Source organism: Onychostoma macrolepis, chromosome 20, assembly GCF_012432095.1.
Source record: "Onychostoma macrolepis isolate SWU-2019 chromosome 20, ASM1243209v1, whole genome shotgun sequence".
NCBI lineage: Eukaryota > Metazoa > Chordata > Actinopteri > Cypriniformes > Cyprinidae > Onychostoma > Onychostoma macrolepis.
This window is the reverse complement of record NC_081174.1, coordinates 11746999-11772470: the sequence shown is the minus strand read 5'-3', so window position 1 is coordinate 11772470 and position 25472 is coordinate 11746999. Positions and strand designations below refer to the sequence as shown.

At 34.2% G+C, this 25472-nt stretch overlaps 1 protein-coding gene across 1 annotated transcript; it reads left to right on the top strand.

The window, feature by feature from the left end:
- The first annotated feature begins 7930 nt into the window (after positions 1–7930).
- LOC131527705 (desmoglein-2.1-like) lies at positions 7931–22984 on the top strand. The gene is given in 15 exon segments (XM_058756967.1): positions 7931–8245; positions 10711–10839; positions 11982–12143; positions 12248–12389; positions 13480–13643; positions 13890–14021; positions 14116–14301; positions 15170–15582; positions 15683–15825; positions 16835–17056; positions 17612–17872; positions 19829–19956; positions 20064–20331; positions 20334–20350; positions 20758–22984. Coding segments are annotated over 15 exon segments (3477 nt in total). The 5' UTR covers positions 7931–8191; the 3' UTR covers positions 21814–22984.
- Positions 22985–25472: the final 2488 nt, after the last annotated feature.

Below are 25472 nucleotides of genomic sequence, written 5' to 3'. Positions count from 1 at the left end.
TAAATACAAATACAAGTTAAATCTATTATTAAAACGATAAATGATGTATTATTAAAATGTACACTTAAAGCAGTTATATGAATTTAATTTCATTTTAATTCTACTTCACTAAATTCAATTCATATTTATTTCTTGAACTTTCATTCAGTCTACATCCTTCAATACAGATTTTATTTTGCCATACAGCACCACGAAAAGTCCACCACATTGTTTTCAGATGACTTAATAAAATTAAATATTGCCAAAAATAAATTAGAGCATTCTGAGAACAAATTGGTGTTGCACTATGATCAATAAAATGGATGATAATTTATTAAAATCTAAATAATATATATATATATATATATATATATATATATATATATTAATAAATATTAAATTATAATAAATGTATTATTAAAAATATAAATTTTATTAATTAAATTAAAATATTAAATATTAAATTAAATATTATTAAAATCTGCATTTAAAGCAGTTATGTGAATTTCATTCCATTTTAATTCTACTTTGTTAAATTCCATTCAGATTTATAGTTTTGCATCCAGTTTGCTGCCTCAATTCAAATTTAGGAACTCAAATCATTATTCAATTCTGAATGGTGCGCAAACCCAGTATAAAAGAAAAAAATAAAAGAGAGAGAGAGAGTGAGCCCGAGAGAGCGAGAGAAAGAGATACCAGTCACTAAACCAAGTGTGAGATGGGATGTGATAACAGTGACGGTACAGCTGCTATTGATACACGCTGACAGCAAACGTCCCAGATGCATCCAGACCTCAAGCATAAACCACAAAACCACTTTCCCTCTCAAACAGATTTATTTTCAGATAGCTCACAAACGTACTTCAGTATTATGTGGCACAGCTTTGTTTAGGATAATGCATTCTGCCTGCATGAGCACTGATGCATGCATGTAATTCAACACGAGAGATCACTCTGCACTCTGTTTGTTCGCTTTCCGAGTGCAGGTATGTGACCCTCTCTCCTTTCCTTTCCCTCATTTTGCGATTTCTCAGTAAACGCTAAAATGAAACAAATGTAGACAATCAAGTATGTGTGAAATATTGTAACAGCATGTACAAAATGTATTGCAATGTATTGACGTTTTTAGTGCATTTAAAATATAGTTTGAGGGCACTGGAAGTTGCCATGAAAGCGTCACTTGTTCTCAGGGTGTGCCGTATTTTACGGACAGATGTGTGACAGGTAGGTACATCTAATGACAGTCAGACAGTGAGTCAGTGGCTTCACCCCAATCGGCCTCTCATGGCATTCAATCAATGTCAAAACAAGCTCTCTGATACTATCTCTGTGCGTCAATACACTCTAATACAACATTTTATGATGAACTTTCAGTACCAAAAAAAAATGTCATCACATATTCTACGACTTATAACTATGTATTTCATTAAAGGGATAGTTCACCCAAAAATGAAAATTCTGTCATCATTTACTCACCCTCAAGTAGTTCCAAACCTGTATGAATGTGTTTGTTCTGCTGACTCATTGACTTCCATAGTATTTTTCTTTCCTACTATGGAAGTCAATGGTGCCCCAAAACAGCCTGGTTACAAACTTTCTTCAAAATATCTTCCTTTGTGTTCGGCAGAATAAAGAAATTCATACAGGTTTGGAACTACTTGAGGGTGAGTAAATGATGACAGAATTTTCATTTTTGGGTGAACTATCCCTTTAAGTGATATAATGTAAATATATCAATATATTTGAACCAAAACCTGCTTTGTACTCTACCATTCAAAGGACTAGAGTCAGTAAGAATGTTTTTTTTTATTTTAATAAATTAATATTTTTATTCAGCAAAGACGCAATAATTTAATCAAAAGTCACAATTAAGACTTTTTGTGTTTGTATGGCATGCACGTTGTTACAAAAAAAACAAAAAAAAAACAATGTGAATTTTCAGTTTCCACAAAAATAATAAGCGGTGCAGTAAAATTAAATTATAATAAGCATATTAAAATTATTTCATATTATAATTATTGAAAGATCAAGTGACACTAATGACACAAGAATAAATTTAATTGAAAATTCGAAAAAGACATTTAAATTGAAATAATATTTCACAGTATTGCTATATTTACTGTATTTTTATCAAATAAATGCATCCTTAATGAGCATACGAGCCATCTTTCAAAAACATTTAAAAAAATCTCTAAACATGAACTAAACACTAGTTGTAATGTAATTAATGTTATTAACTTAATGACACAAAATGTAACACAAAACATACTGTACATAAGTGATTACAAAATTATTTAAATTAAAAATAATCATTATTTTATGTGATGTTAATGTCCTTTATCTGTTGCTATAATTGAATTTATCATTGAATTTATTCAATTATACGTTTTACTTACAAAAAAATAATTTAAACAATAATTTACTATAAATGTGCATATATTTTCTTGTTTAGTGTGTTTAGTTTTGAACTTTAAATTATATGGCAATTCATAATTTCTTACATCCAAAACCCAGTATTTTACAGTAAAAATGATATAAAGTGCATGCCAAACCATTTATAATGTGCTGAGGGCCTCTATACAGGCACAGAATTCAAACAAACAAACAAAGCTTGGCTAATGCTCTGTACTACTTCACCTACTTCACAACAGAAACCATGTTGGAGCAAAAAAATATAAATTAAAATTTACTGGTTATTGTCTTTATTGAATAGAAATAGCAAAAGGATGGCTAATGTTTTAGCTCCGCATGCCTGGGTGCTGGGAAACACTGTTTATTTGAGACTCTAGACACGCCTCCCGTTTCTCTGGCCTTATCGCTGAGCTCAGGTTTCACTCCCAGCCGTTGTCATGGAGCTGTTTTCTTTTGACTACACTCTTAAAGAGACACAGAGAGAAAGAGAAAGAAGGTAAAAGAAAGAGTGCTCTCATACAAAGAGAGGAAAGAGGGAGGAAGAGAAAGGGAAATGGAGATTGTTGCGACTGAGAACTATAACATTATAAACTTTTGAAAAAGTCAACATAATGAGACTAACTATGAGAAAACTGGGAAGTGGAAGTGACAGAGCGAGATGGAGAGAAAGACACTAATTGTGGGGTGAAAAAAAAAAAAACAGTTGTAGGAATGTCAGTGAAATGCAAGGGTGTGTCAAAGGCCAAGTGCTCACTATAAACAGCCTGCACTGAGCTAACTTTACTGCATGTAAATCATTGAAAAGTAGATCTCTAATACAAAAGAGCAGGATTGTGCAGAAAATGTAAGGGAGAATTACAAATTTAAATTTTGTATTTAAATTTAATTACAAAAAAAAATTAAGGATGCAATTCATATTTAGGGATGATGCAACATAAAGACAGAACTATGAGATATAAATATAATATATTATAAATATGTCAACTTAATAATATAAATTGTAAGGGGAAAGTGCACCATGTGCGTTAAATTTCTTTAAATTGCAATTCAATGAATTCCTCTTCTTGTCATTCCAATTCAAATTCCAAAACTTCCTGTAGGGTGTGGCCAATATATGGTTCAAATCACTTATGACTGAAAATGCATCTAATATTTTTTCACTTTTGCACAATTCTGTGAAAGTCTACACTACCAAAATTAATCCTAACCATGCAAACCCTGCCATACTGAAGAAGAAGACTGAAATATTTAATGCTTCAGAATAAGTACACTGGTAGAAATTTCATGGAAATGAAAATCCACAACCTAACCTAATGTAAACTAACCTAACCCAGCCCTTACAAAAGTATGTGCAATACCTTGTCTCAACTACTTACACACCCCTAAGTGTTTCCTTAGCATAAAGTTCAACCTGTACTCTAACCCTAACCAGAGACCTAAGGTCTACACCAAAACTAACCATGTGTTATTATAGCAAAATAAAATAATTAAATAAAATAAAAGTAATAATAAATGTTCACAAAAAATCTAATTAAGCATAAAAAACTAAACTTTTTAAAAAATGTTACTAAAATAAAAAATTAATAACAAAAATCTCAGTGATAATAACTTGTATCTCAGTGATACATAAAAAAAAAAAAATAATAATAATAAAAAAAAAACACTGAAAAACTTCTTTTAGAGCTGGGACTATTACTGTAACCTAAAACATTTTGCCCAAAGTACATAAGTGGGGTGTGACAGATGTGTGTCTCCACAACTGCAAATTAAATATGAGCACACGGATATACCATCTCAGCACTGCACACGACTATACGACGAGTAGGATTGCATCCTATAGGTTAGGCGGTTTGCCATGTGAGCGCGGAAAACTTGGGCGTTGCCTGTTCAACCCTTTCCTTGAACACACCCTGCTTAAGCCAGCCAGACACTCCCAATCTCTCTCACTGATTTCACCATGAGTCATACAATCATTGTGCACAGGTGACAAGCGTGTACATGCAGCGTCTACAGATACAGACCTGTGACTGTTTACCATCCAAACTCAAGGGAGTTTCCTGCACGACTGGTTTTCGGTACTCTCTATTCTCATTCTCCATCCATGAACACCAGCAGATACAATTAACACACACACACTACAAAAATATCCAAACATTTGAAAAAAGAAGATAAAACTGTGTATAAGGATTAAGACTTTTTCAGAGAATATATCTTGAATTAAGTTTATTCTCTTACCCCATTGGCAAAGTGCTATTTTAAATTTAAACCTCACTAAATTTAGCAAACCAATAACAAAAATTAAAAACACGATCTTTTCTAAAATAAGTCTTGTTATCTATACATAAGTAAAAATTAAAAAAAAAAAATTCTTTTGAGATTTGAAATAAAACAAAGATTGTTGGAGCACATTTTACAAGAAAAATATTTTGAAAAAATTAAATAACTTTAAAATTTAATATTTAAATATGATTTAATATTTGTAAATATATTGTAATTAATTATGAAATTTACAAGCAATTTCTGAGAGAAATATTATTTTATTTTTATTATTTAACAATGCCAGTAAGAAAAATGAAAAATAATTATATTTTCTTTAAAAAAGTCTCAGTATCTTTTATAATTTTGCTTCTTGAGTAAATGTATCTTGTTTTAAGAATCTTAAGATGTATTTATTGAAACGCTAATAAAACATTTTATATTGTATTTCATTTTATTTTATTATTTAATAAAGCCATTAAAAAAAAATAAAAATCATTTGAGATATTTTTTTTAAAGTCTCAGTTTCTAATTTTGATTCTCAAGTAAATGTATCTTGTTTCAAGAATTTTAAGATGTATAAAAATGCAAAAACATTTTTATTTTATTTTATTTCATTACACTGTAAATGTTTTTTAAAGTTAAATAAAAGATTATTGGAGTATATTTTATGAGAAAATACTATTTCAGTCTTGCTACTTTAAAATGTAACATTTAATTCAAGGTGTTCCTTGCTGTTTCTAATAAATAAATGGTAACACTTTACAATAAGGTGTCATTTGTTAACATTACTTAATGTTTTAACTAACATGAACAAACAATGAACAATGCATTTATTACACTATTTATTCATCTTTGTTAGTGTTAGTCAATGAAAATAGAGTTGTTCATGTTAGTTAACAGTGCATTAACTAATGTTAACAAACACAGCTTGTGATTTTAATAATGCATTAATAAATGCTGAAATTAATATTAACTAAGATTAATAAATGTTGTAGAAGTATTGTTCATTCTTAGTTCATGTTAACTAATGTTGTTAACTAATGTTAACTAATGAACCTTATTGTAAAGTGTTACCGAAAATACTATTTCAGTCTAGCTACTTTAAAATGTAACATTTAATTCATGGTGTTCCTTGCTGTTTCTATGTAATTAATTGTGTAATTAACTAGGAGCTTCTGAGTGAAATTGTATTTCTTTTTTTCAGTGTACAAACTCTAATAATCAAAATCGAGTCTATTTCTATGTTTGTGCATGAATGTTTGACCTGCAGTAAACATCATGGAATCTCTCTTTCTTTTCTCCTCTCTTTCAACGTCTTTGTTCAGCAGTTGTGTCTGACAAACAGATTTATGGCGGCTCAAAAGGTGCAGACTTCATCTGAATGGAGCCCACATTCAGGATGTTCTCTAAATGTGTGCAAATGGCGAAGACGTGCTATTGAGAGCCTCTCTAAGGGGCCTCTGAAACACCCTTTGAATTTTCTTAGCCCTCATATTCTATTTCCAGTCTGAGAGACCCCGAGGCCTTATTAACATCTAGAAAGTATTGTGCTCATACTTAACAACACGATGCTTTGCAATTATTTTATTGTATTTTTCAAATTGAGACAAGGGAGTGGGAATGAGTAAGTGAAAGAGACAGATCGACAGAAGGAAATAATAAACAGCTAAAGCTGTCTCGCCCAATCTCTGTTTTTTTTCCCCACTCTTTTCTTACACCTTCTTTAATTCCATGACTTCACCTTTCCTCAAAACGTTCTTTCCTTTCCACTGAAGTTGCGTCACAGAGCACATCGGAATATGTTTGGCAGTCTTATCGCAGCCAAATAAGTGTGTGCATGAAACTCACATGCAAAATTATTGATTAAAACTATTTCCAGAAATAATTTAGCATACAAACACATGTCCATTACCAATAAAATACAATAGAAAACTATTTGCTGTTTAGTTGGGCAAACCCTCAGGCACATTTCGGTTAAGCTAAGTATGACCAACTTTTAACAAGCACATGTTAAGGTGTGAGCTTCTGAGGAATCAATTTATACTAAGTGTGATTAATATTAATTCAAAAGAGCATTGGTTCTGATCTGCTAATGAAGTTAATCTCTGGGCCAGCACAATAGATTTTTAGCAAAACTACACATGATTGCTCGAAGGTTTTTGTGCGATTTAAAAAAGAATGATCTCAGAATGATTTTTAGGATGTATTATTTCCATTAAATACCTGATATAACTGATGGTGTCAAAAAATTCACGTGCAACATCACACTGTCAGTGAGCAACAGAAGCATGCATATTTACAAAAGCATACCTTTTGTGTCATGGACATACTGTTTGTGCAAATTATGTGACTTTAATAGTGATACTATGTGTTTTTTAAAGGTATTTTAGCATGTCAAAAAAAAAAAAAAAAAGTTCCTTTTCAGTATTATGTTTACCCATCTTTCCCCATGAGGATACATTTTTGCCCTTTTGACCCACGCTTGTGTTTCCAACTTCTTGATTAGCAAATATGTGTATACTGTGTGTTTATACATTTATTTAGGGTTTTATACATGCATACATAGACACATTAAAACATTTATTAAAATTATGCAGAAACCCATAAATAAAAATAAAATAAAATAGAAACTATTTTTGAAATTTTTAAAACAAGTACATTTCTCCTCTTCTATCACTTTATTTTATATTTAGTTTGTTGTTTATTATGTATGTCTGTCAGTATAAGAAACAAATAAAGCACTGATTATTGAAAACTTGATATTTATATAAATATCAGCATTAGATTCACCTTTTACTGAAAACATTATTGTGAAATCATGAAATATAAAACTGTCAACCCTTTCACCTTTTAAAGCACAGCTATAGCCCAAGTTTCATCATGTATTAAAATGTATTAATTTAGCTCAGGATGACACAATGCAATTTATTAACACTTGGAGGCATTCTTTATCTGACAAAATATTTGAAATGTTGCAGATAACTAATTTAAATATTTGTTTTTAAATTGAATAATATATGTATAAAATAATAATAATAATCATTCACCTTATTTATTTATTTATTTATTTTTTAATGATTGAAGTTTTGTTACTCATAGTACACCACATAATGGGTTAAGAATGGGTCTTGTGGATATATGTTAATACTACTGGGTGAGAACACTTGCCACCCCTTATGATACATTAAATGTAATTGTGAAAAATTATATATTCCCCACCCCTTTCTCTCTCGCTCACTCTCACACACACACACACACACACACACAGGCTTCCGCACTTACACATTCTCTCTCTCTCTCACACACCCACCCATCTTTGTGACGTTAGGTCCTCCTTTTAACCCTGAAGGTGAGGGTGTGGGAGAAACAATGAATAAGGAGTTAGTGTAAAGCGCTCCGGATCGATCTCATTCGCATTATCGCGCATCAAACAGCACCGGGACGCACTTCAGGCGCAGCGGGATCTATAAACTTTTGCACAAGCAGCTGGTGACAGCAGCGGATCTCAGGTGATCAGGAAATACCGTGTGTTCCTCCGGCCATGGCCCGGCGTATATCGCCTGCTGTTGCTTTTCTCTTTTGTTTTGGACTATCGGTAAGTTTGACATGTTTTAAAATATATCTGTCAATAGATATCCCCGTTAACATGGCCTACTCCATTTTAGTCTTTCTTCTGAATGGCAAAGTATCGTTTTGTAAACCGAAACAATCGTTTCTCATAAAACTGAAACTACTTTTGTTGGTTTGGCAGTCTGTTTGTTTATAGCACTGTCGATGTATAAAGCAACGACATTTACGTTTATAAAGTTAGTTTGAAAAAACGCCTTATTGTCTTTAACCTTTAAAATGCCGGAGGGCAATCGCATCAACTGTCCAACCCTTTACAGAAATGTACAATGGCAACTAAATGTAAAAAAAGAAAGAAAAAGAAGAGACATGGTAAAAATGTTACATTATGCATCTTTTTGTCCATCTTTTCAACTTTTCACAATCATTTCTGTCAAAGCTGATTTGAGTTTTCAGAGATTCAGTTCGGGGTTTTGGTCACACTTTATATTAGGTGGCCTTAATTACTATGTACTTACATCAAAAAATAAGTACAATGTACTTATTGTGGTCATATTGTATTGCAAAACACTTTTGCTGCTTTGAGGTGGGATATGGGTAAGGTTAGAGACAGGTTTGGTGGTTTGGGTGGGTTTAAGGGTGGGTTAAGGTGTAAGGGATGGGTTGACAGTGTAATTATAAATGTAATTACAGAAATGAATTACAGATGTAACTACAGATAGGTATTTTTAAAAATATAAGTACAATGTAAAAACATGTATGTACACAATAAGTGCATTGTACCAAATAATTAATTTAAATGTAAGTACATAGTAGTTAAGGTCACCTAATATAAAGTGGGACCGGGGTTTTTTTTCAGTGGTTATTCAAAGCAGTGGATAAAATGCAAAGAAATTCTCAGTGCTAAGACAACAATTTAGTTTTTTAGTGGTCTATCTATCTATCTATCTATCTATCTATCTATCTATCTATCTATCTATCTATCGTTTACAGCCTATGTGGTATTTATAAGTTACTATACATAATATTAAATATACAGTATTATAATAGGCTGTTATATTATTGTTAATGATGTTGTCAATCAGCAGAAAAAATATTAGTAATATATATATATATATATATATATATATATATATATATATATATATATATATATATATATCTCAGACCAATGTAAAAATAAATAAATAAAAACTTATATTTTATTTATTTTTACATTGGTCTGAGATCTAACAATCTTATTATGTTACCATAGTAACTGTAGTATTTTTGTTGGCAACTTTCACTATTTACCATGGTGAAGTTTCATAAAGGGCATTTCAGAACAAGCTCTGTCTAGAATACAGACAGACAAACTGCAGCAGTTAAGCTGGATCTGCAAGTATTGTGTGAGAAAGTATAGCCTATTCCATTTAATTTCAGGTGTGCTGAAATCCCCGCCCTCTGGCACCTCAGCGATTGACATTTCTCAATAATAATTATTCACATTTTAATGAAGATGAGTCACCGAGCAACAGTCGAAATGAGTGAAAATCATTTTACCTGGAATAGTTTACACTGGAGAATCTCAGTGAAGGCATATTTTGCTGCTTTTATCAGTATGTGCTGGGTAGATATGCCAAGAGCACAGTCTTGGTTGTTTTGGCTTTCGGTTTTAATATTTTTGCATACATTATACCCATACATGTGGCATACACAGTGTGTGTACGAGAACGTGAATCACACATTTTATTTAATACCTTCTATTTCCACTTAACAAATGTAAAGTTTCTACTTTACACAACGATCATTGGGCCTTCAGTTTACGTAAAACAACCTAATGCATGTACCAAACCTTATGTAGTTACTACACAAAATGTGGAGTCTTCATGAATCACTATAAACACTTGCAGAAGTGTTGTGCAAAGTTTCTGTAGTTAAAATTCAGAAATGCACAGTGGAAGAAAGTAAAGAAGCCACTTTACTAAGACATTAGATTTTATACTTGTGATTTTCCAGGGTTTTTATTTCCTTTTGTGTGTGGTCTGATTAAGGTGATCTCGACTTAAATGGAATGTATTTAGTCTTTGCCAAGTATTTCTTCACCTTATCTTTCTTAATTAGAGGTCTGCAAAATTAAATAATTGACTCCTGCGCAGGTTTTTTTTTTTTTTTTTCTGTGGTTGCAAATCTTTTCAGGTTTATTTATATTATTATATCACTTTCATCTCATTTCATATAAATTACAGCATCTGTTTAATTTTGTCTGTGTACAGACAGGATGAGCTTAGTGTCAAACTATGCATGCATGCAAGTTGCAACTGCAGTTTCAATAATTTATAATGACTCACCAGTGAATCATTTACAAATCGTGCTTATGAGAACGTTCTCACCAGGCAGGGCAGCAAATATAAAAACAAATATTTCTTGGTTTCCTTTTTCTGCTGTGTGAGAAGGTTGGCAGGATAAGTCTGTCTTCACAAATTGTTGATGTGCATTTCTGTTTTCCCACAGCATGTGTTTGAGGTTGAAGCCAGATTCCAGCACTCTGTCGCCCTCCACAGGCAGAAGAGAGAATGGATCGTCCCTCCCCAAATATTAGAGGAAAATGTGGATTACACCAAGAGAGAGTTCATTGCAAAAGTGAGTGAGACTTCTCCTGCATCAAACACATTAATATGCAAACATCAACATTAATGCACAATTAAAGTGTAAAAAAGACAAGTAAGGCATCAACTTTTTCACCAGGGAGGGAAAAATAAGATCTCTTGTAATTGCAATTTATAGTAGAATTACAGGACTAGTTCACCCAAAAGTGAAAATTTGCTGAAGATTTACTCACCCTTAGGCCATCCAAGATGAATTTGTTTCTTTATCAGAACAGATTTGCAGGAAATTTAGCTTTAAGTAACTTGCTCATCAATAGATCTTCTGCAGTGAATGGGTGCCGTCAGAATGAGAGTTCAAACAGTTGATAAAAATATCAAAATAATCCACAAGTAATCAACACGACTTCAATGACTTTATGGCTTGTGAAGTGAAAAGCTGTTTTTGTAATAAACAGATATATCCCAATGTTTTTAACTTGAAGTCATCTCCATAGTATTGCTTTCTCCATTAAAAAAGTTGTCTCGCCTGAATCAGGAGATAAATATGCACAGATCAAAACAGTTCTAAACAAATATAGTGGTGGATTTTGATGTGAGAGGACAAGAGGGGATGGACTTTTTCATTGAAGGAAGCGTTCTTATGGATTATCAATTATAGTATTTTAACCAGAAGCAATGTTTTAAAATTAAAACGCCTTAATGATGGATTTGTTTCTAACAAACTTTTCACTCCACAATTTATTAACTGATGGACTGGAGTCATGTTGATTAGTTGTAGATTATTGTGATGCATTTATCAGCTGTTTGGACTCTCATTCTGACGGCACCCATTCACTGCAAAGGATCCATTGGTGAGCAAGTGACGTAATTAAAAATTTGTCTAAATCTCATCTTTGTGAAAGTAAATTTTCTGCATGTTTTCATTTTTGGGTGAGCTGTTCTTTTAAATTTATGTTATGCATAGAAATTACACATGAAAATTACAACTTTAGCTTCTTGCAATTCAAACTTTATATATAAAACTGATGTCTGCAGTATCATTATTGTAAAAGTAGTTGATGAAGTCAATATCATAAGCAAATGCAAGCATTCTGAGATTTACAGTGCTTCATGTGTTAGGTCACTGTTGACTTGATCGGTTTTTGTGTTAAATAAATGTGTTTCTGATTTATTTAGATTCGCTCAGATAAGGAAGACGTCAAACTGAAAAATGTGAGGTACTCACTGAAGGGCATCGGTGCAGACCAGGCGCCATTCAATTTATTTGTGGTAAATCCTGAAAATGGATATGTCAGGATAACGGGGCTCCTTGACAGAGAGTCCATCGCACAATACAATGTAAGTGAAATAGCCGTGATTACAATGATGATTCATGATGATGATGATGAAGGTGGCTTGGCTTGATTATGATGGTTGGTGATCTTAAATTTATTCCTCTGCAGCTTTCAGGCATTGCTACGTTTACAGATGGCACGATTGCAGAAAATGACATTGGGCTGAGAATAAAAGTGAAGGATCAGAATGATAATGCGCCTGTTTTTGGTGCGATGGATCTCGGGGCTGTAGATGAGCTCAGTGCACCAGGTATGTGATTTGCAGTTGTTACAGGTATATATATAAAAAAATAAAGTGACGAAGTTTCTACAATAAACAGAATGGTGATTTTTATAATGATCAAATTCTGCATGTGGGTTATTGTTTTTTTTGTCCTGGATCTTTTAATTAATTAATCTGTTTATTTAAAATGTATTCATATACTAATTTTGATATACTGTATACTTTTCTGTATTATAATTAATTTCTCTTTTATGAAGTAGTTTTGCAAGATCTTGCAAATTATTTGATAAATAAAAATATCTTCTTCCTATTATTATTATTATTATTATGATTGAATAATATCTTATTATTATTTAACAGTAATTTAATAAGAAATTAATTAGGGGGGGGGAATCAGCTGCACTTTATATATTATGAATATTTGGTAATATAAGGTTAGTTGTAAAATGTGGTGCAACTCCCCAAAAATGTAATGATATTTCTGAATTAATAATTGAACAACAACAACAAAAATCTTCAAATATACACTACAGTTCAAATATTTGGGGTCTGTAAGATTTTTAAATGATTTTGAAAGATGTTTGTTCACCAACGCATTTATTTGATAAAACATTTTTGTATAAAAAGTAATATTATAAAAATATTATTACAAATTAGTACAATAAATATTTCTTATTATTATCAATGTTGAATTTAATATTTTGCTTAATATTTTTGTGAAAACGGTGATACAAAGGATTCTTTGATGTATAGAAAGCTCAAAAGAACAACATTTATTTGAAATAGAAATATTTAGTAAAACTAACATTTGGTCAATTTAATGCATCTTTGCTATTTAAAAGTATTCATTATATATTCACAAAACTATTTTTCAAATGATAAAGGTGTTTACATTCACATGTATTCAAGGTCTGAGAAAATGTTATTACTTTTTACTTGAAGGTTACACAATTTTAAATGTATTACAGTATTAAAATGGTATTAAAAAGTATTAAAACATGTTTTTAAAACCTTAAGAAACCATCATACATATAAAGAGTACATTTCTAAGAACTTAGAATCACATTTTTCAAAAGATTTTTCCTTTCATTTATTGTGGGCGCTCTTTTTGATACAGACACAGTAGTGATGAAGGTTAATTGCTTTGATGCTGATGAGCAAGGAAACCCAAACTCTCAAATCAAGTATGAGATTGTTGAGCAGCAGCCAGATGGGGAGAGAATGTTCAGAGTTGACAGTGACGGCACAATCCGTGTTGTCAGTCCTAACCTGGATAGAGAGGTGAGAGGCCACCATCACTGTATCAAATGTGTTTCTGGTATCTAACATGCTACATAACACACACACACACACACATACACACACACACACACACATAGCACGTATGAGCTTCATTGTGCCAGATGTTCTGCTTTTGTTTCATTTTAAATGAGTAATGCAGGAACATAATAAAGACACAATGACTGTTTTGTTGAGCAGTATGTAGACGATTCCACCTTTTTATTCACACGCCATCTCTCTCTTCAGACTATTGATCAGTATGTCCTGCTTATCAAAGCATCTGACCTGAATGGAGCTCCAGGCGGCAATGCCGCCACAGGGACGGTCACCATCAGGATCGATGACGTCAACGATAATGTGCCTGTGTTGGAAGGCCCAGTAAGAAAATATCTTCGCTATGTTTGCATCCACACAGTTATGTTGTTGTAGTGGTTCCTTCAATTTTTGCAACTGCTTTTTTCTTTCGCCATAGTTTGACGCCAGTATTGAGGAAAATACGGAGAAAGTAGAGGTGATGAGACTCAAAGCAAGCGACCTGGATCTTCAGGACACGGACAACTGGGTGGCTAATTGCTTTATTGCATCAGGCAATGAGGCTGGATACTTCAGCATTCGCACGGACCCAAAGACCAATGAGGCAGTCATTATGCTTGACAAGGTGTGCAATGATATTTGTTGCTTATTTCTTTCATAATTTCTGGTATGAGTAGGTTTTTGTGATACCAAAATGTCAGTATTCATACCAGTATTGCTCATATTTCACAATTCTCGATTGCCTGTTTTGACACCCCAGGAAAAACATTAATTATTAATCATTAAAAATTAATTATTACTATAATAGCTAATTTTTCATATAAAAATTAACATATTTAAATTATTTTGCAATTAAGTAAACAAATAACTATTCAAGTAAACAATCGATAATAAAGGAATAACATGGCAGTTTCTCTTTTTCTTTGCAGTATTGTTGTTTGATTAACAAGACGGTAACTTTTATTATGCTTTAAAATAACTGTTTTCTATATTAATAAATTCTCAAATGCAATTTATTCCTATTATGGCAAAGCTGAATTTTCAGCAGCCATTTGAAATAGAAATCTTGGAGCTTTATACATGTCTTCACTCCCACTTTTGATTAATTGAATGTGTCCTTGCTGAATAAAAGTGGTAATTAAAAACAAAAAACAAATCTGACCCCAACCTTTTGAATAGTAATGTACTTTGATTTTTCATCAAAAAGGATTCTGTTAACATTCATATGAGACATAATTTACTGCATTTACATCAATACAAGATATGCAGAAATGTGCATTTTTACCATCAAAAACAGTTAGACCACTCGGGTGATAAATTTAATCGGTACTTGGTTATACTGATACAGATACAGAAGAAAGGTTAATATTGTTACCTTGTTATAGTATCAACTTACTTTTGACAGGGAGATTTATAGCATGTAATTGTTTTGAAGCAGATTATACTCTCAACCATTTTCTTGAAAAATGATCTCATGTCTGTTTTCCCTGTAGGCTGTCGATTATGAGGATGTCAAAGACATGAACCTTGGCATTGGTGTAGCAAACACTGCTCCATTCCACCCCTCTGTGAGTGGAGGAGGACAAGGAATGAATATCAACTTCGGGGGCAGCGGTGGCGGCGCAGGAGGCGGCGGCGGCGGCGGTGGTGGTGGTGGTGGTGGAGGCGGAGGCGGAGGTGGAGGCGGAGGCGGAGGTGGTGGCAGTTCAGGCGGTTCATGGTCAGCGTCAGGGGGTAATATATACAATGTGAACATCAAGGTGAAAAACCAGCCAGAAGGACCCAAGTTCTGGCCCCTAACAAAAGCCATCCCCATCTCAGAAGGCAAGACTTTTAACAGTAATGAGATCATCGCAAGATACCCCGCCATTGATACAGACACAGGAAAGGAAGCTACCAACGTAAAGTACGTTTACTCTGAAATAGTTCTGTCAACAATTAAGAGGAAATGGCGTAGAAAACAATAAGAAATGAGCTTGAGCTAACTATGTTCCCTTTTCTTATAGGTATCTTAAAGGATCTGACCCAGATAACTGGCTGACCATCGATGAGACGACTGGAGCCATTAAATTGAACAAGGCACCTGACCGCGAGTCCAAGTATCTAGTTAACGGCACTTACTACGCCATTATTTACAGCATAACTCAAGGCAAGTTTTCTGCAGGGTTATTAACTAATAACCTATCCTAACTAAAACCTTAAAGGGACAGTTCACCCAAAAATGAAAATTCTGTCATCATTTACTCACCCTCAAGTTGTTCCAAACCTGTAGAAGTTTCTTCTGTTGACACAAAATAAGATATTTTGAAGAACATCGGTAACCAAACAGTTGCTGGTAAGCATTGACTTCCATAGTCTTTTCTTTCCATATAGTGGACGTCAATGTCTTACCAGCAACTTTTTGGTTACCAGAAATGTACCTATAACTTAAATTTATTTTATTTCAGCTAGTTGCCAAGGCAACATTTCTCATTTTTATTTAGTTTAAGTACTAAAGTAACTGAAACTAAAAACTATTTAAGACATTTGATTATTATTACAAATAAATAAATAAAAATGACAAAACACACAGCAAAATCACTAAGATGTTAAAATTAAATTGAAAACATAAAATATAAAAATAAAATCTAATTCAAAATATAATAGTATAAATAATACTAAAATAACAGTGGTTCTAGTGAAAAGGGAAAACTGTCTTTGTTGTTTTATTTATCCAACTGTTTCCAGATGTTGCCAGGTTATGGTTCACTGCCATAATATGGGATAATATACTTAATTAACTTAAGACCAATAATACTTCCAGTGTGTCACATAGTGTAATATAATGGATATTGCAGATACATAACCTGTCCTGAAGATGGCGCCATCTTCACGTTGATCAACAATAGTTACTGAAAACTGGGTCAATGTTTGGGTGCTTAACCATCTGCAAGTTATGTTGTAAAAATGATTTGATTTAATTTAATCGATTCATTTACATTGCATTCTCTTTGTTCTTTCTTTTCTTTTTTTTCAGTACTTTTAAAAAAACCTTTCAACACGTACATTTTTATTAGATATTACAGTAGTATAACATTTATCTCACATTTATATTTATGTATTGAATGCACATAAAAAAATACTATTTTTTTAAATACGTTTTTCCTTTTCTCTTATAGACTTGCCTTCAAAGACGGCAACAGGCACCATTGCTATCCAAGTAGAGGATTTTAATGACCACTGCCCAACTTTGACAAGCAAAGTCAAGACACTCTGTACTGACAAGGATGCCGTCTTAGTCACTGCAGTGGATGAGGATGCATCGCCCAATGGATCTCCATTCACCTTCAATGTTGTCCCAGAAGGAACTAAGGGGAAATGGACAGTTGAGCATTTAAACGGTATGCCAGATGTTGTCAGGTTATTTTTGGCCCACAACAATACTTCACTGATGTAACATTTAAAAATTGCATTGAAATTCAATTAAATTTAAAATACAGTATTTCCATGAATATTTATAACAAAATACTGCCGCAGTACCTCTGTGTGTCATATTAAAACTAGCTGTTGTAAGAAATCAATAATATGAAGTAATAGTCAGAGATCTGTTGTCGTTCCAACCCGCAAGACCTTAGTTCATCTTCGGAACACAAATTAAGATATTTTTGATGAAATCCGAGAGCTTTCTGACCCTCCATAGACAGCAATGCAACTGAAACATTCAAGGCCCAGAAAGGTAGTAAGAACATCGTTAAAATAAGTCTTTTTGTGAAGCTACGTGAATACTTTTTGTGCGCAAAGAAAACAAAAATAACCACTTTATTCATCGATTTCTTCTCTTCCGTATCAGTCTTCGTCACACATACACAAGACTACCACAACGCAACGCATGCACGAGCTGGCGTTCTGCTACTACTGACTTTGTGGTTGACATCTTCGGTTTTTCTTCTTATCAGATACCACTGCCATCTTCAGAACCCAGGAAAAGCTGTGGCCAGGAGAATACGAGCTGATGGTGGACGTCAAGGACCAGCAGGGATTGTCATGTCCAGAACCTCAGAAAATTCAGGTGGATGTGTGCACCTGTAACGACCAGGGAGCTTGTGCCCGAGCAGGACCAGGTGGAGCATCAGGAGCATCAGGAGCATTTAAGAAGGGATCCAGGTTCGGACCAGCTGGAATCGGCCTGCTCTTCCTTGGAGCCCTTTCATTATTGCGTAAGTTTGTGTAGTATCTTAACAATGTCTACCATGTAAATCTGACTTCATGACATTCCTTAGACATTTACAAATAAAGCATATTAATAAAGCATATTTTCAAACAACCTTTGACTAGCAGGTGTAAAGATTGACAGTACAGAGTTAACGTGTAGCAAAAGCTTGAGTTTAGTTTACCTGTCGAGAAGAAACTCCACAAGTTTTGCATCTCCATTGAAATCCAAACATTCCACCAATTCATTCCTTCATCTTATAAAAGCACTGCCAATGTTTAGCTTTTTCTGTCTCTTCGAATTTTGGCATACACTTCTGAAACCAAATATGACTTTTTTATATCCTTTTATATCCATGTGACACATAGTTCTACACTGGCTAAACAACAGTAGCCACACCCCAAACTCTTACTATAGGTTGAGCTGGAGATTGACAGATCTGAGCAAACTGCTCTGCATGTTTTGATGGTGCCTGGGAGGTTCAATCTTTACACTTCTGTAAAATAAGAGATAAACCCATGAATGGCATACTAATAGTACAATGAATTGAGTTCAGAGAATTAGGGATGCACCGAAATTAAAATTCTTGGCCGAAGCCGAAGCCGAACAAAATGGAACACTGGGCCGAAGGCCGAATACCGAACATGGTTTTTCGCATTCTTTTTCCCCAGGCCTGTTTTTCCATTTTTTTTATTTTTATTTTTTGTCACCACTGCATAAATTAAATATCCAAAATGTGCTTTTTACTGTTTTGTCCTGCTTTTCAAAATAAATAAATAAATTACAAAACAACAATTAAAAAATATTTACTTAACACTGAACATTTTTTTAACATTCTATCAGACATTATACCAACAAAGCAAAATTTAACTAAAAATTAATAAGTTACTAAAATAATATTTTTGGGCCATTTTTGAGACCTCCTTCTTGAATCAGGCATGTATTTTTTTACTGTACAAATAAATGCAGCCTTGCTGAGCAGAAGAGAATTCTTTTAAAACATACTACAGATCCCAATTTGAACACTATTGTGAATGTTATAATAAATGTATAGAGCTGTTGTAGGGTAATTATTATTATTTTTATTTTACTTTACAGAACAACAGTAAAATTACAATACTAAAATTTATGAATGTTGATGGAGTTATTGCTTTTTCTTAGACTTTATTTTGGCAGAAACCCGCTGGAAGATTTTAGTGCTTCTTTTGTTGACAACAGCATGCAGATATTTAAATGATTCTGATTACGAATTTGGGAAGATGTTTGTAGCACTTATCACATTGTCATGTGTCTTTAAAAAAAAAAAATGTTACTGAGCAAAAGACGAGTAGGCTACAGTGTTTTAACGCAGATGTTCCTCGCGCTTTGGACTTTGAACCCTGGCACCATGAGCTCGTGCAGCGCTGTTTGAATACATGCAATCCCTGCTTGTATTAGAAAACATAACATTCTGCAGTTTATTTACTAATCAGTTGAGGCTATTTCGCGATTTCAATCATCATAGTAACCAGCATCAACCACCTCTTCCTCTTCTCATCGGAGACATGAGATGCAGCGCTAAGCATCTAACTGTCGGTGCTTCGTGCTTGGAATTATTTTTGCGTCTTTCTCTGACAGTTTTAAAGACTTTCACACTGCAGACGTGTTTGCTGCATTAGTGCGCGCCTCTATTTGATCGCGTCACGTCATTGTTCGGTACAATTTATTCGGTCTTTTCGCTTATTCGGCCGAACACCGAAAGAGATTTTTTTGCTATTTTCGGCCGAACAATTTCGGTTGCCGAACATTCGGTGCATCCCTACAGAGAATGTATTTTGACATTAAAAAATCACCTTACTTTCTTTTGCCTGATTGTGCACAACTTAACTTTATTCTAACATTGTTAATCTGGAGAACACAAAAAAGATATTATAATTGATAGTTATGAAGTGAAAATAATTGCTGTATTTCTCCTCTGTTACAGTCATCCCACTCCTGTTGCTGCTGTGTCAGTGTGGAACTGCTGGGCTGGCGGGAGCTTTCACAGACATGCCCTTTGACACTAAAGAGCATCTCATCTCTTACCATACTGAGGGCCAAGGAGAGGACAGGGTAAGATCTTGAACTTCTGATTGATTTGCAATGTATGTTATCAGAAACAAAATCTAATTAAGATCTTTATATCTCAAAGCTAAATCAAACCATTTTGTCTCTGATAGGATGTTCCACTAGTTGATGTTGTTGATAATGGAAGGATGGGTTATGCATCAAGAGAAGTGGGTGGCATGCATATCATAGGAGCTGGAGGAGCTGGAGGAGCTGGAGGAGCAGGAGGAGCAGGTTTCATGGACTCCACTTCCACAATGGGTGGCCGTGGCTACAATGAAATGGAAATGTCCTACATGGACTCGATCAGAAGAAGTGAGACTCTTAGGAGTAGAGGAATGGCTGGAGATTTTGATGGAATGGCCGTGTCTGATATGTTCCTGGTGAATACTACTCACAGGTTAGTATGTAGTATATACCCACAGGGCAGTGTATATAAAGTTAATTTATTATGTTTATTTAGTGTGAATAGTTATCTATCTGTCGTTCTGTTTATCTAATGATCTATTGTTTTATCTACTATTCTATCTATCTATTGTTCTATTTAATGTTCTGTCAATCTATTGCTCTATCATTTAATCATTTTATCATTCTATCTATTATTTTAATAGATATTGTTCTATTTATCATTACATCGTTTTTCATTCTATCTTTGTATCTACTATCATTTCATCATTCTATCTATCATTTCATTGTTCAATCTATCACTCTATCATTATCATACTATTATTATATTGCTGTATTGTATTATCTATGTGGATCACATTTATATATATATATATATGTATTGCTCTATGTGTGTTACAGAAAAGCCGTGGAATGGAGGATGGATTTGCTAAGAATGAGCCTGTGGTGTATGATTATGAAGGGAAGGGCTCTCCTGTGGGCTCTGTGGGCTGCTGCAGCCTCCTCGAAGATAACAATGACCTAGAGTTTCTCAATGACCTCGGGCCCAAGTTCACTACTCTCGCTGAAATATGTGGAGGTAAAAAGCCTGAGGTCTCCGCTCCTCTTCCTCCCGCTCCTCTTCCTCTCGCTCCTCTTCCTCCCCCTCCCAGACCCATCGTGGACCGTACCGAGGTGGTGTCTTCATCAACCAACATTATAAATCCTGGGAATATTACCACTAACAGAGCTATATCTTCAAACGCATTGAATATACCTTCCAACATGGCTACGTCATCATCTACTCGTGTGGAGAATGTCATGGTCACAGACAACCGGCCCGCAATGTTTACGACTGTCCAACCGACTCCAACGCTCCTGATGCAACCGCAGCCAATGTACTACATGATGGAGCCGCAGCCGCAGCCCAGCACAGTACTGTTCACCGAAAGGCCCACCATGGGACAGAACATGTACGTGCTGAACAGCGGCCCGGTAGCCGAGGGGGTTGTAGTCCAGGGCGCCAACATAGCGCCGAATACCCTGACCCGTGGCGAGAGAATGGTGTTTGTGGACGGGGGGGCACCTGCTCAGGCTGGGATGCTGCACACAGGTAATCTGTCTGGATCACAAGTGTTCCTGGTGGAGGGCGGAGCCACGAGCGGTCAAGTCCTTCAGGGGACGCTTCAGAGAGGGGTTGCTGGATCTCAGGGCATGATGGTCATGGAAGGACAAGGGGGTCACATGATTCAGGGGTCCCTCAATCAAGGTGTTTCCACTCACGGTGGATCTAAACATGTCCTTTATATGGACAGCAAAGGGGGATCAAGTGTGGGTGTTCAAAAGGGGATGACGTCCACCCAAGGGTCATACGGTGGCATCGGATTAGGTGGGTCATCTGTCCAGATTAACCAAAACCTATCGTCACACAAAGTCGTCCAGGAGAGAAAGGTTGTGACAACACAAAATGTCAAGTAATAATGCAACACTCATTCAGTACTTGTACAGTCATAAAAGTGTTAGAGGGTTTAGAAAGCCATCAATCAAGTCTTCAGAGCTCATGCATGCAAATCATTAGAGTTACCATGTTAGGTCACATAGAATATGCAAATAATGCTTGAAAAACTGGTTTTTAATGCCCTTGAGGTTTACTTCTCTGTATGTGTAGAGCACTATACATGCTTTTATTTTCCTTTCATTTTTCCCTTGCCTATAAATCATATGTTACCCTACGTGTGCATTCAATGTGTGCTCTGTAAAGACTGTTGTTTGCGGAAAATATGCACAAGTTGCCCTGAGGCCATTTCTGTGCAGTTTCTGCAAATCAGCTAGAAGCTATTTTAGATAGGCACAGACATATGAGAACATAAACACAGCCAGAAATCAGTCAAGTAGAGTCACCTCAAAAGACTATGGAAGGACAAAAGTTATTTTTTTTTTTAGAAAAGTACAGTGCTGTAAAAGACAATTCATGAATCTGTTGTGGCAATGTATATTTTGGGTAGCTGTTTATGAAAATGATCAGTGTGTTTCATTAACCAGCACTGGTATGATTTGCATTTTTACAGTTTTTTACTTTCCTCTTCTTACAGTTACTGTTTGTAAACAAGTAGGAAGTCTGATTAGTAAGTCTATGTTTAGAAGCTTGTGGTTTCTCTTTGCAGTGTGGTTAAATAAAAAGACCAAACCCGCATTCCAAGCAATAATGATCATATGTATGAAATGAATGTTATGTAAAAATGTCTTATTTTTTCTCTCAAAATGCTTGTATTTAAGAATACAGTAGCTAAAGCACATTTCTTTTGTTTAGTCATTGGAATTTAATGCTAAATACTAAAAAAAAACAGTGTGGTGCTGGGATTTTTCTATTCACAGCTCTGGTTTGGTACAAAAAAAAAGTTTTATTTTTAAGAAGTTTTTTGAAGGGGTGGGCAATGGTCTCCAACTTTCCCAGAAATGGACTCATTAGCTGCATGGTGGGAAAGTGTGTTACTAGTTTTCACAGAGAAACTTTTTTTCAGGGGTCAATATTGTAAAGCAGCTTAAGGCTGTTTAGAACTTCTTTTTTTAATGCTGATTTTATAAATGTTTCTTATGTTTCACTGTGGAACAGAATTCCAAAAGACAATAAAAAGTGAATTTAATGTCATCCGTTGTGTAAAACTGTGTCTGTGGGCAAGTGTCAACACAAACTGGAATCTGTAAAGTAGTAATTCAAGACAGGCCAGTCATTCCTCTACAAGTTCAGTTTCAACCCACGCTCTCTGGAATACATGATTCTATAATGAACTGAACATAACCTTACATAACATAGCCTTACAAGTAACGTGAGTTATGTAATCAGATTACTTTTTAAGTAACTACAAAAGTAACACATTACTTTTTAATTTAGAAGGAAATATCTGAGTTACTTTTTCAAATAAGTAATTCCAGTTACTTTGTTTCCCATGTCTTGACTGACAGCTCTCGTGTTTCCATGTTGAGAGAAATCGGGAGTAAGTGCAGAGGCGTTGTGTGCGCCACGTGAACAGGACCTTACTGTAGTTCTAAACTAAGTATGAACGTATTTACTCATCTCACCTGCACAAAAACAGATTCAGTATTCCTCAAAATGAATAAAAAGTCAAATGCAAACTCAGAATATTATACAAACCTGCAATAATTAAATGTTAAATAGACAAATATCACTTATGTATTTAATCCCATTTTATTAAACAATGTCTTTGCTACGGACCTTCCATGATCCAATTTAGCCATACTAATAAGCAGAGGTGGGGGCAAGTCTCAAGTCCCTACCATCAAGTCTCAAGCAAGTCTCAAGTCACAGTACAAACAAATCAAGCAAGTCAAGTCAAGTCAGTGGCTCACCTCAAGCAAGTCAAGTCGAGCCCTGATAAGGGTCAAGTCAAGTCAAGTCAAGTCACAGTATCAAACAGGAACAAATATATTTTTGCCACACAACCTTATTCATTTTTCCTCAGAAATTAACTTTTTTAATTATACATTTTAAATAATAATGTTTTAAATATAACATTTTGAAAATAGGCAAAATACTACTTTGTATACTGATAAGTCTGTAATTGAGAAAATATTGATAAAAATACAAGATAAAAATATGTATCTCATATTTATGTTATATTGAGTTTGACCATCCTAGGAGATGATTTTGCACTAAATATCTCCAGTGAAGCCTGGGATTCAGTCTCGGAGCACGCTAAAGAATTTCAGTGTGTAACAAAACATGCTATTCAATTTAAAATAATATGCTGACTACAAATCACCCCTTATATCAGAAATAAAATGGACCCAAAATTTTCATCGGATATAGACACCCTATTTGGACTGTTTCTTTCACTTTGCATGATTGCCTACATTGTTCTTGAAAACTATTGTCATCATGGCTCAAAACAAGAAGCATATTACTGTTAATGTTTATGTATCTTCCCTGTAACTTATCGATTTCTTTGATTTTATCTTAATAAGAACTAAATTGACAGCTGTGCATTTAAGGTCTGCCTAAGCTTTTTGTTTTGTTTTCTGTTTGTTCTGTTGGGGAAAATTAAAAAAAAAAAAAAAATTAATATAGAAATATGAAATGAAATGATAGGCCTACTCTACGACATTAATGCCACCAGTAAGTGGTGGCAAATCACAGCTTTATCACAGAAGCGTTCATTGAACTGATTCATTCAAAATTGATTCGTTCATGAACAAGCAAGAATGGGCCACTGAATCACTCAACCGATTCGTTCAAATCCCTGGATTCGTTCAGTATTCAGTGTGTTGCTTAGAGACGCGCGTAACTCTAGCTGTGGGCTCAACGGAACTGTTGGCAGCCGCGCTGAAAATATTACTATATCGTATATTATAAATATAAAAACTCATACTAAGGCCATTTTGACAACATGTCTTGGATTTTGGGTTCAAGAGAAATATCACTAATCGAAAACACTGGTTTCCGTGGTACAATTCCATATAACTTAGCCTATTGATTTACAAAGAGGGATACTTGACACTAAAGCACTGTTTTGAGAGGCGAAACGCCAGCGAAATTAAAGTTTGACGTCGTTAATTACAAACACGAGATTAATAATTTATAATCACTTTAATTTAATGACAGACCTAAGCTGAATTTAAGACCAATGCTGTTTTCAACTAACGAACAAGCTTACATACATTTCCTTTATGAAGTGGTGATGTCCTGGCTTTGCAAATGCATATAGTTTGGAAGAGTGTTAATCCAAACATCGCGAGATTCTCTTGCTCCCTGTATTTATAGAAAGCTCAAAAGAACAACATTTATTTGAAATAGAAATATTTAGTAAAACTAACATTTGGTCAATTTAATGCATCTTTGCTATTTAAAAGTATTCATTATATATTCACAAAACTATTTTTCAAATGATAAAGGTGTTTACATTCACATGTATTCAAGGTCTGAGAAAAATGTTATTACTTTTTACTTGAAGGTTACACAATTTTAAATGTATTACAGTATTAAAATGGTATTAAAAAGTATTAAAACATGTTTTTAAAACCTTAAGAAACCATCATACATATAAAGAGTACATTTCTAAGAACTTAGAATCACATTTTTCAAAAGATTTTTCCTTTCATTTATTGTGGGCGCTCTTTTT